At 48.1% G+C, this 11,304-nt stretch overlaps 4 protein-coding genes across 4 annotated transcripts; 3 read left to right on the forward strand and 1 right to left on the reverse strand.

The window, feature by feature from the left end:
- Positions 1-2,504: 2,504 nt before the first annotated feature.
- On the reverse strand, positions 2,505-4,455 carry NCS57_00988800 (MFS domain-containing protein; the record flags this gene model as incomplete). The annotated part of the gene is made up of 9 exons (XM_053059648.1): positions 2,505-2,651; positions 2,704-2,886; positions 2,937-3,265; positions 3,319-3,637; positions 3,694-3,855; positions 3,919-3,933; positions 3,984-4,190; positions 4,251-4,328; positions 4,384-4,455. The coding sequence occupies 9 exons, from the start codon at positions 4,453-4,455 to the stop codon at positions 2,505-2,507; spliced, it is 1,512 nt and encodes a 503-aa protein (XP_052910042.1).
- Positions 4,456-5,104: 649 nt separating this feature from the next.
- Positions 5,105-6,292, forward strand: NCS57_00988900 (Oxidored-FMN domain-containing protein; the record flags this gene model as incomplete). The annotated part of the gene is made up of 1 exon (XM_053059649.1): positions 5,105-6,292. The coding sequence occupies one exon, from the start codon at positions 5,105-5,107 to the stop codon at positions 6,290-6,292; it is 1,188 nt and encodes a 395-aa protein (XP_052910043.1).
- A 753-nt stretch (positions 6,293-7,045) lies between these two features.
- NCS57_00989000 (uncharacterized protein) lies at positions 7,046-7,960 on the forward strand (the record flags this gene model as incomplete). The annotated part of the gene is made up of 2 exons (XM_053059650.1): positions 7,046-7,492; positions 7,547-7,960. The coding sequence occupies 2 exons, from the start codon at positions 7,046-7,048 to the stop codon at positions 7,958-7,960; spliced, it is 861 nt and encodes a 286-aa protein (XP_052910044.1).
- Positions 7,961-10,484: 2,524 nt separating this feature from the next.
- Positions 10,485-11,183, forward strand: NCS57_00989100 (uncharacterized protein; the record flags this gene model as incomplete). Its single annotated transcript, XM_053059651.1, has 1 exon — positions 10,485-11,183. The coding sequence occupies one exon, from the start codon at positions 10,485-10,487 to the stop codon at positions 11,181-11,183; it is 699 nt and encodes a 232-aa protein (XP_052910045.1).
- Positions 11,184-11,304: the final 121 nt, after the last annotated feature.

Below are 11,304 nucleotides of genomic sequence, written 5' to 3' on the forward strand. Positions count from 1 at the left end.
TTTATATTGTAATTGGAGAACTATGAAGCTATGATTGAAAAGTAATTTAACCTCATAGCATACCCAAAGGTATGATGTGTTGATAATGCGTTCTTTGTTATAGTTCAAGCCCGGCCCTCGATGGGATAACGTATTTCATAAGCAAGTGCAACAGACAAGCAAGTGCAACAAAAATCCTAACCTTCCTACTAGAGATCGCAAGAAAAACACCATAAACCATTTGATCAATTAAAACTACTCGCTATACTCTTCCCCAGATGTCTCAATCACTGCCTGACAGGTCCTTGCATTATGGCCGGGCTTACCGCATACACCACAGCGCCGAATACCCGGTCCGACCGACCTTCCTCGACCACCACTCCTCGACGATTCGGCCACTACCTGCGCATCAGCATCCATCTGATCAATTGCTTGCCTGCCTTCCTCTACTGTCATTACCCCTCTTCGCTACAGTCTAGTCCTTTTTGCCCTCCGGCGCCGGCTTAATATCTCATTTGCCTCTCGAAGATCTTTGACCTCAGCAGTCAATAAGGCAACCTTATGCATAACAGCCTTTGTTCCTTTTGCAAGGGACTGTAGAGCTTTAAGGATTGACTCTGGAGAGCTACTTTGATGCCTTCTAATCCGTCTTTCAAGGTATTCAGACTGAGATCCAGCCTCAAGCACAGTCTTTGGGGTCCTTGAGATCCAAGGGGTTAAGGGTTCAGCCCCCTCCTCGGCAGGCGTTAGAGTCCGTAGCTGCACATCAAGCTTTGAGACCACAGTTTCTGGGTCAAGAGGAACAAGGCCAGCTCCTTTAAAAGCCCCCCTGATATTTCTTTCAGTCATAGTGGCCTCGTGTGCTGCGTAGAAGGCCGGAAAGAACTCGGTCTTTGAAACGTGGGTTATAGAGCATCTGATCAATCGCTCTATTTCTCGACCATAAGCTTGCTTTAGCACGCTAAAGCACCCGACATCAAGAGGCTGGAGTAGATGAGATGAATGAGGTGGCATATAAAGCCGGATAATCTTCTTTTCCTCATAATATCTCTTGAATTCGATAGACTAGTGGCTTTCGTGGCCATCAAGGATCAAGAGACGATAGGAACCAATTGATCGATTGATTGTGCATCGATCAAAGTGCTTGAGCCACTCGAGACCAGTCTCATTATCGGTCCAGCCATTTTGGGTCGTCGCAATAGCCCAATCGCCCGGGAGGTTGCTTTCTCGGTACCAGTTGGCGAGGTGATATTGGCCCGCACCGATGATAAACGGTTGGATCGCCTAGCCTTCCGCATTGATCGCTTGAATGACCGTAATCCATTCCCGGTTTCCAGGCTGCACTGATTTTGGCTTTGAACGCCTTTCTGAGCCTGTGACGACCATTCCGCTTGCAATCATACCCATAAGGAAGCCAGTCTCGTCAAAGTTATAGATATCATCTGATCGGATGCCATACTTCGCGATTGTATTCGCCACAAGCCGAAACCAATCGCGGATAATGGTTGGATCTTCGCACTTGGCTCTCTGGTAGTCGTATTTCCGAAAAAAACGCGTCTTAAGCTCTTGGTGTCGCTTAACGAAGTTTGAAGCCCAATGCGTGCCAACGGGTGGCGCGTCGCGGTCGGCAAGCAATTGATCAGCCATTTCCTTCACACCACGAAGCCGGGGGGGAAATCCTCGCGAATCTAGGTCGAGAATAAAGTGAATGAGGATCTGTTCCTCTAGATCAGATAGCCGACGTGATTTCTGGATAGTATCACGTCGAGATTGAATGCCTTGCTGTCGGCGATGTAAGGTCCAATAATGGACCTTATAGATAGTAGCAGCCCGTCGGAGACTTAATTTTGGGTTATTTTGAATGGCTTGAAGTGCTAGAAGCATTCTAGCCTCATTACTAGGGCCTGACATGTTGGGTGATTGTAAATCAATTGATCAAATAGAGAAGATGTAAGGTGAGGGATTTTTGTTGCACTTGCTTGTCTGTTGCACTTGCTTATGAAATACGTTAACTGAGCCAGACGACCATAATTGGAGAACGACAAGAAACCTTCCTATAAAGACAAAGAAATGCCAGTGAATTGGGCTTTTGGCAACATAAGTTATCGGACAGTTCATGCATAGGTAGTGAGAAACTGTGAGTTTATGTACAAAGAGTCGAAGAAGATCCTGATGGAGAGCCTACACAAAATCTTATCGTAGTAAATAAGCATCACACGAATAAGTTCCTCAGAGGGGATGAGATTCTGGAAGTCATAATTGACAGAATTGTATAAATGTGTTATCATCATAGAAAACGAGAAGCAATAATACTCCAGTCTCGAGATTCATGAAGTGTTAATAATATGTTCTTTGTTGTCGTTGAAACCCGGCCCTTGATGGGTTAACTGAGCCAGAAGACCGAGATTCATGAACAATCAGCCATTTGAGTCTTTCCAAAGTACCTCGTCGTGCCAGTGTGCCTCATGCAATAGAGCTTCGCAGGAGTCTCGAGTTGGTGTCCTCCATCTCTTGCAAGTCACAGCTTAGGATTTCTCGACATGCAGCGATGTAACTTCCCCCTTCTCTGCCGCGGCATTGCTTTGCATGACCAACCGTTCCGCCAAGATGGTATGCTTGACATCTTCTCTGGCAAAGAGCACATCGATCTCCTCCAAGGTCTTTCCAGTAGTCTATCTTGTGGTTAGTCTTATCCCTTTTCCAGGGCAATGTCCAAATGCTTACCTCGGGACACATGAAATAAACGAAAAAGATTGCCACAAAGCAAGACAAGGCCATCCAAATCCATATCTTCCAACCGACATTCTGAAGTGCGATACCACCAGCAAATACGGTGATGAAAGAAAAGAGCCACTCGCCAAAGGCTCCGGCGGCGGCACCAGCATGCCGAAGCTTGAGAGGCGCAATCTATCAGGGTGTTAGCGAATCATAATGAGGCATCCAACATGACGCCTTACCTCCGGACCGTAAAGCCAACAGATTCCGATCCATCCGTAGCCGAATACTGTATTATAGACAAAGATGGCGCCAACCGCTGTCCATTGAGTGGCGAGGGTAGGGTTAGAAATGCCAATCATTGCAACGAAAATCACCATGCAGATTGTCAAAACAACTGCGGACCACATGAGAATACTACGTCGACCAAACTTCTCGACAGTCCAAACGAGTGGAACCGTTCCGAGTGCAAAGGCAGTATTCATTATTGCAGCCAGGAGCTGAGCCATGAAGGGTGACAGACCGATTTGAGCAAAGATGACTGTGCTGTAGTAAACGGAAAGATTGATGCCTTGGTTTGAATAGATTAGACTCTAGAAATCCTTGATAGGCTAGGAGACTTACCCATCATCTGCTGGATGGCTAGAATAAGAAAAGAAATTCGAATGCGACGTCCGACTCGAAGATCGCTACGATCCCAGATAAGATCCAGAAGGTTGAATCCCTTATCGCTCTCAGACTCGAAGGCGATGCTGGTCAGAATAGAGCTCTTCATGTTCTGGACCCTTTCATCGTGGACCTCGGCGTCAAAGATTTGACACAAGGTCTTGTCACCTTCCGCCTCATAACCCTTTGCGTAGTACCATCGGGGAGTATCTGGAAGCAGAAGAACGATGCTGCCGGCGCAAACGGCGAATAGAACCTGCAGAGCAACTGGGAAGCGCTGCGATATTTGGTCAGATACCTTTGCGAATGGATACCTTGACGAGCCACACTTACCCAGGAGATTTGGTTGTCCATGCGAGTGAACCCAAAGTCGACCCAATACGCGATAGCGGCACCTGAAACCAAGAAAATGCAGGTGACAGCAACATCAGGCCCGCGTTCTTCGTGATGGGTGCTCATTTCAGCTTGGTATGTAGGGATAGAGCAGGAAATGAACTAATCGAATCAGCGATAAGCTCAAGGGACTGGCATCTGTACGAGGACATAGGGAGTACTTACACCAATTCCAATACCCTGCAGAGAGGTTAGTCTAGGATCATGAAATGCAACAAGGGCATACTCACACAAAGGATACGACCAACGATCATGTGAGGAACGGACCATGCTGAGGCCTGGAGACTACCACCAATAACAACAAAGAGATTACCCAGGAGGATACAGTTGCGTCGACCGAGAGGCATGCCAATAACCGTTACTGCAAGCGAGCAAACGGTAGCGGCAAGAGTGTAAGCTGAGGCAATCATTGGAATGACATAGGTTCCGGTCGGGTACTGGTGATTATGTCAGGTTAGCAAGGAATCTCACTTGATCGGGTTGGAATGGCCACTCACACCCATGGCATGCAGGAAAGGTTCGGTCTCCTGGATGCCACCAAGGACACCCGCATCATAGCCGTAGAGGCAGAAAGACTGTAACTGATGTTAGAGTATAGCCTCAACAAGGCCGCATAGGAGTGTGTCATACGATAGCGCAGCTCGTGGAGAGCAACCGCTTGATCGTCTTTCCTCGGATCTTGGACTTCAGACGGGCAAACATGTTGAGGATATTCTTGTTTCTGAATGTCTCGTCGTATACAAGATCAAAGAACAGTGTGTTGAGGATATATCTTGTAAAGATTTAGATGGATGCCAACGGAACAGTGTCCTTGACTTGGTTGACCATAGCTGGCAATGCTTGCTGTACTTATGGTACTGCTGAAAGACGCGAAGACGGTCTCGATCTTGACAGGGGGACCTGCCAAGACCCACATCCCCAGACGATGAGAGGATCGATCCCCGCACGTTATCTCTCTCCCCGCAATTTCCCCAGACCCAACGCTTTGCACGCACCTGAGTTAGGTCACCTGCCGCGCCTCTCGGCAACAGTAAAGTTTGCTGTTGAAAAGGGGGTGTACCTTGATTTCCACGGAATCCTTTTCCGTTAGATTACGCAATTGGCTGTCCATGAGTCAGTTCCTACCTCGCAAGAAAAGCTTGACCCCGGACATCACAAGCATGACACATGTACAATCATCGCAAGTACAAGATCTTTTCATTGTGTTTACTAATCAAGTTGATGCTCCAAATCTGCGAGTTCTGGGTTTTTTGAGGGGATCCGCCGAGAGCCAAGCTATATAACGTCCCTTGAGGCCTCGCTACTTTATACACTGGACTCGCTATTGGCACAGCAATTCAAGCCAAACAAAATGGCAGCAATCACAAAATCCGTTCAATCAGTTCAAGGCGAGGCCAAAGCCTCAAATGATCTTTCCGACTCTCGGCTTTTTAAACCCATCAAGATTGGCAACATGATGCTGCACCATCGCATTGCCATGTGCCCTTTGACTCGTTATCGAGCCTCGGATGAGCATGTCCCTACACCTTCTTTCCAGGATTATTACGGCCAAAGAGCTTCCGTTCCCGGCACACTCTTAATTTCGGAAGGCACCTTCATCTCGCCAGCACATGGTGGATTCGCCAATGCACCCGGTATCTACACTGATGAGCAGATCGAGGCGTGGCGACCTGTCACGGATGCCGTTCATGCAAAAGGAGGATTCATATTCTGCCAACTCTGGGCACTCGGTCGAACTGCTGATCCCGATGTCGCTGAGAAAGAGGGCATTGTATTTCGCAGCTCTAGCGACATTGCCCCGGATTCAGTCCGACCCAGGCCGAAACCATTCACCATCCCCGAGATTCATGAGTGTGTTCAGGTTTATGCACAGGCCGCCAAAAATGCTATTGAGGCTGGCTTCGACGGCGTCGAACTCCATGGAGCAAACGGATATCTTATCGATCAGTTTATCCAGGATCGATGCAATCAAAGGACCGACGCCTATGGCGGTAGCATTGAGAACCGTTCCAGGTTCGCTGTCGAGGTGGTCGAAGCAGTCTGTAATGCCATTGGCCCCGAGCGAACAGGCATAAGGTTCAGTCCTTGGAGCGTTTACAACGACATGCGGATGGAGGACCCGATCCCACAGTTCTCAGATCTCATTGAGAGACTGAAGCAGTTCAATCTTGCATATCTTCACTTGGTAGAATCCAGGATTGCCGGTGCACAAGATGTCGAATCTTCCAGCACCGACAAGCTGACCTTTGCCATTGACATCTGGGATGGACCACTTTTCATCGCCGGTGGGTATACCCCTGAGAGTGCACGAAGGCTTGTGGACCAGGACTATCCCAATAAGGATATCGTGGTTCCGTTTGGGAGATATTTCCTCTCTACGCCAGATCTTCCATTCCGGATCAGGAGGGGACTGGAGCTCAACAAGTATGATCGTGCAACGTTCTACACACCAAAGGCAATTAAAGGCTACACCGATTATCCTTTCAGCGAGCAGTTCTTGGAATTCATCAAAAGCAAGGGTAGTTATAACAGTGATTAAGTAGAGGTAGTGGAATGAGAGCTGCACTTTCAAGTACCGCTAGTCCCCAAAGGTGCTGACAACTGATGTCATGTAACGTGGTACATTTTTCACTTGAAATTCCATTAATTAAGAGCTGTGCAAGAGAGAGCTCGGCTGGCCAGCGAGACTCAGAACGTTCTATGGCCAAGACGTAGGTGCCTGTTCGCTCCACGACGCGTTCACGTACCATGGACATCTACATCAATCGGTAGTTAATCTATAGGGGTCAATTCCACCTTGCGGTATGGGCTTGACAATATTGTAAACGAGCCATTAACTTCCTACTTGTGATGGTACAGGGATGCGCAAGACAGGTCGTCAGGCAGGTCAAGGAAACCCCAAGTGCTATCAGGCTACATTTGTCAACAAAAACCTCTAACCCTAAGTGTTTGTCTTTGTTGACGTGTGATGGGTTGGCATGGCCTGGCTGCACCGAGGACCTCGGGCCGCCTTCTCCCAGAGGCATCTTGATGCCGTGGACTCTAAACCCGACATTTGATGATCACGGAAGTAAATTCCGCCCGAAAGTGATGGCGAACACGCCATCTTGGGCCCCCAATTTCCCCGCTTCCTGATAGCCAAGCGTGTAGTCTATCTATTGTACTTAAACTGTGTCGGCTTTGAACAAGTCTAGAATGACAATATTCACTACGTCGCGCAAAACAGTTGCGAACATTCACTCACCTTCTCCCCCCGTTTCTCTGCTGCATATTCAACCTTGAAGATCTCACGATGTCGACTGAGAAAGTCATTATCATCACTGGTGGTGCTTCGGGAATGGGTTTGGCTGTTGCCAGATCGCTAGCCTCAGCCGGTTGGAGAGTTCATATTCTAGATCTCAACGAAACTGCCGGTGCAGTTGCTGTCCGCGAGAACCCAGAATTGCGGTTCACTCAAACTGACGTCAACTCTTTCGAATCTCTGTCTTCTGCCTTTGACAATATCTTCAAAGCTGAAGGTCGACTTGATGTGGTGTTTGCCAATGCTGGCATTCTTCAGACCGACAACTTCTACGAGAAAGCGAGCTCCTTGCCCCCACCAGAACCACGCCAACTGAGCATTGACATCAACCTGAAAGCCGTCATCAACACTTCGTATCTTGCACGACAATATTTTCTAGCCCCTGGAAACCTTTCTCAAGGTCCCGTTCTGATAATGACAGCCAGCATTGCAAGCTTTGTACGTACCTCCTGACATCAAGGGTTAGAGTCACGCAGAACTGATATAGCATAGTATGCTCAGGAGTTCAATCCTCTGTACACAGCCTCCAAAGCTGGTGTACTTGGATTCATGCGGTCGGTGGCTTATCCGTTTTTCAAGGATGGCATCCGAACATATGCCATCTGCCCTGGGACTATCCGCACAAACCTGCTGACGAGCGAGATGTGGATGGCTTTCCCGGCTGAGCAGTTAACCCCAGTTGAGACTGTGGTTTCCACTGTTCAATCCCTTATCGGTGGCGGAAGTATCATTGATTCCAAAGGCAGGGAAGTAGCCGAGGATGAAAATTATGGGTTAGCGGTCGAGATCTTTGGCGAGAGCATCTTCATCAGGGACCAGATGGAATATAGTCATGATGGAATAAGGCTGTTGTGTGAGGCTGCAAGTTTAAAAAATCAGCAGGCTAGTCTAGTACGTAATAGTTAGAGGTTTCGTTGTAAGATAAAATAGATATATTATAGCTCTTATAAAGATACAATCATAAATGTTTGGTATCTACTTCTTGCCACCATCTTGATCATCTGGCTGTTCGTTATTCACTTCGTATGTCTTCAGCTCTTCAGGAATATCCTCGTATTTGACTTCTTCATCCTGCCAGAACAGTGCATCCAGTCTGTCAGTAATATGTTGAGGCACTCCATGATTGATACGGAATCTATGTCCATCGAGACAAACGACATCAGGTTTGACGTTTTCCAATTGCCCTCGATTATCTATCACGCTCTGAGCCTGGTCTATAGCTTGCTGATTGGTGGACATGATTTATGTAATGATAGGTGAAGGCTATTTTTAATGTCTTATGAGCAACTGCTGAATTTTAATGAATTATACTACTCACTGGTTGTTTTATAATTGTATTGCCCAGGTTGTAAAGCTAGGGTTTGAAAGGGAATCATTGCCGCCTGATGAACTCTGGGACTCGGTTTGACGAGACACTAGGTTGGTATAAATAAGCTTAATAGCTGACGAATAGCACATATCCCAACACTGCCACCGCCACCTGGTCATGAACATGAGTTATTAGGGCAACGTTACGCTTAGATGACAGAAGAGGAGGGGCTTCAGTGTGGCGAAGTAGACAACAAATAGGCTGATTAGTGCTGGGTGGTTCGAAAGGCGCCACCGAAAGGGGAAGGAGGAGACATAGCAGGGGTTAAATGTACATGATACGCATGTGAGCCAAGCAAGCATGTCTAAAACCCCTCACTCACAACATGTAACGTCTGATGCCGAAAACACCGATCAAATATACCGGTCAGGTTAGGCGGTGAAGAAGATCTTGCCCTTGAACCCAGCGCTCCACGTTCTTTGCGCTTTCAGCGCACCAAGTGTTCTTAATCAAGTTTCCGGTGAGCCTTCTTCCCGCCTTGAGGCCATCACTCCAACAACGGCGGTATACTACAGACCCTAAAGGTTCAGAGACTTTGTCTACCAGGTTTCAACAGTGATGCTCAGGGATGGAGCTCCCGGTTGTTAAACACAACCCATTACTGCACCCTCCATGCCATTCTATATATCACCGCCACCTTCTAGTCCACTACAGTGCTAATGGGTCAAAAGAATGAAGACATGTCTCAAGAGCATACGGATTATGGCACTGGCTGGGAAGAACAAAACCCTTTAGCATAGTTAGGCCAAGGTAATCTAGCTCCTCTTTAGTCTTCTAAAATGTTCTCCAAGACCCTTGTCGCACTATTGCAGACAAGACCGTGGCGCATTTCGAATAGGTACAGCTAGCGGGAGAAGCTTGCACAGTTAGTCCGGCCTGCATACTCGGCTCCTCCTCGTTCCGATTCACTTGTGCAAGTCAGTTCTAGGTCCTCTCCCAAATGTCTACAGGTATTTTTTTATTTGGTCTTGATACTCATATGAGTGATTGTTTTCTTGTTTGATATATCTGGTTGACCTCCCTCTTCGGAGGCGTCATTACAATCAACAAATAATCCTCTCCCAAATGTTCTTGGGCTTACATCTTCCCAAATCTCGTCTGGTCCAGGGTAACGGCTGAATAGCAAAGACCCCTATTGTTAGGATCGTAGCTAGAGCAAAGGATCTCTCCGTCTCATGACGCCGCTTACATAAAGATCTTGGTCTCAGCCCCCTCGGGTCACACGATTCCATATGTACGATCCTCGGGATAGTTATCGATGGCTAGACTCAAATCAAAGGCCACTCATCAAGTCTAAAACTCCTAGCTTGCGATAGAGTCAGCTTCCCCAGGATAAAAGTGCCATTACGCGTCAACCTGGCATGATAACAGTTTGAGGAGCAAGCAAGCCTAATCTCCATTCCCCCGTGGCGCATCGGCTAGGCCGATTTCGGGTTATGCAAATAGGCCAGTGAAGCTGTGAGAGTTCACGCCGCGTCGGTTCCACGTAGTTTCTAGGGTCGAATACGAGACCTAGAAAGGCCGAGGTAAGCAGTTAACCTGCAGGGACCATAGGGCGGTGCATGCATAAAACAGCACGGAGCTACACAATTAAGGACTAGTTTGGCCGGTGAACTCTAAGCCTTTAGAGAGCCATCAAGCTGGGTCGGCTCTTTCCGGTGGTTTTACAGGGGTAGGCAAGAAAGAAGAATATCATCGACCTTGCAAGGGCAAAATTTAACGACGGCGATAAACCTCAAGAGTTAGTTTATTGTCTCAGCAGGTGTTGATTGTCATGTTCTCTTGTCGGCATCTGCACAATCTAAGGGTTGTCCTCTCGGCAGATTGCCTTGTATCGTCTTGCATTCTCGGCAGATGGTACCCCGGGACAACACAGCATATCAAAGTCAACCGAGTTCTCATGCCACCACTGCTTGAAACATCCATAAAGCTGGCATGACCGCTTCGTCTAGACAACTTTCAACAACAACAGCTTTTTCAACTTCCTCATTCTACCTACTCAAGACTCCTTCCACAAGAAGCTATCTCCTTCAACACACTCCGGCATCCTTGACAGCAATCATGAAGTTCACCACTGCTCTTTCTATGCTCGCCGCCTTTCCGGCTATCCACGCCTTCAACGTCCACGTTAGGAGCAGCGATGACCTGATTGACGTCGGGGACCTCGATCTTTTCTCTCATACCTGGCAAGCCATCTACTCAGCTGCCGGAAACAAGGAGGCTGTGACCATTGGCCCTCCCGCCATCGCAACCCAAAACAAGCCTTGCCACTTCAACGGCCATACCGATCACTCTGTTACCCTCACTATCGAGGGACATTGGGATGATGTCGGCGGTAGCAAGCATGAATACCGCGACGCCCTGGTTGAGGCAGCGTGGGAATCACTTCGACGACTGGCTGATCAGAACTCGTACAACATCTGGAAGGACTGCTGCGCCGAGACCATCTCCACCAACTGCCCAGCTGTTGGTCCCAATGGATGCGGTGCAACAAACTCTTGCCATTGCCCTGACGGACCGAACTCCCGATGCCGTACCCTCACCAAGGGCCACAAGGTTCCATCCCTCATGAACGTCTCCATCACCAAGAACGGCGCCATCACGGCCAACTCTCTGAGGATTGCTTTCCGATCTGATACCAAGGAGCAGCAGGGTGCCTGCGGTGCTGTTGAGATCGTTGCCAAGGCTGTCTCCTCGTTCATTTTCCCCCCTGCCGTTGCGACCCTCGTTGGAACCGGTATCGATCTTCAGTGCGCCTAGATCAACGCCACAGTTACATGTGTCTGAACATGCCATTCCCCCCACGAGCGAACATTCCATTCTACAGTACTTTTTACACTATTAATCCCTGTATCTTCTCTACTTCTATGAAGCCTGTTCT

This window comes from Fusarium keratoplasticum, chromosome 8 (assembly GCF_025433545.1).
Source record: "Fusarium keratoplasticum isolate Fu6.1 chromosome 8, whole genome shotgun sequence".
Lineage (NCBI taxonomy): Eukaryota > Fungi > Ascomycota > Sordariomycetes > Hypocreales > Nectriaceae > Fusarium > Fusarium keratoplasticum.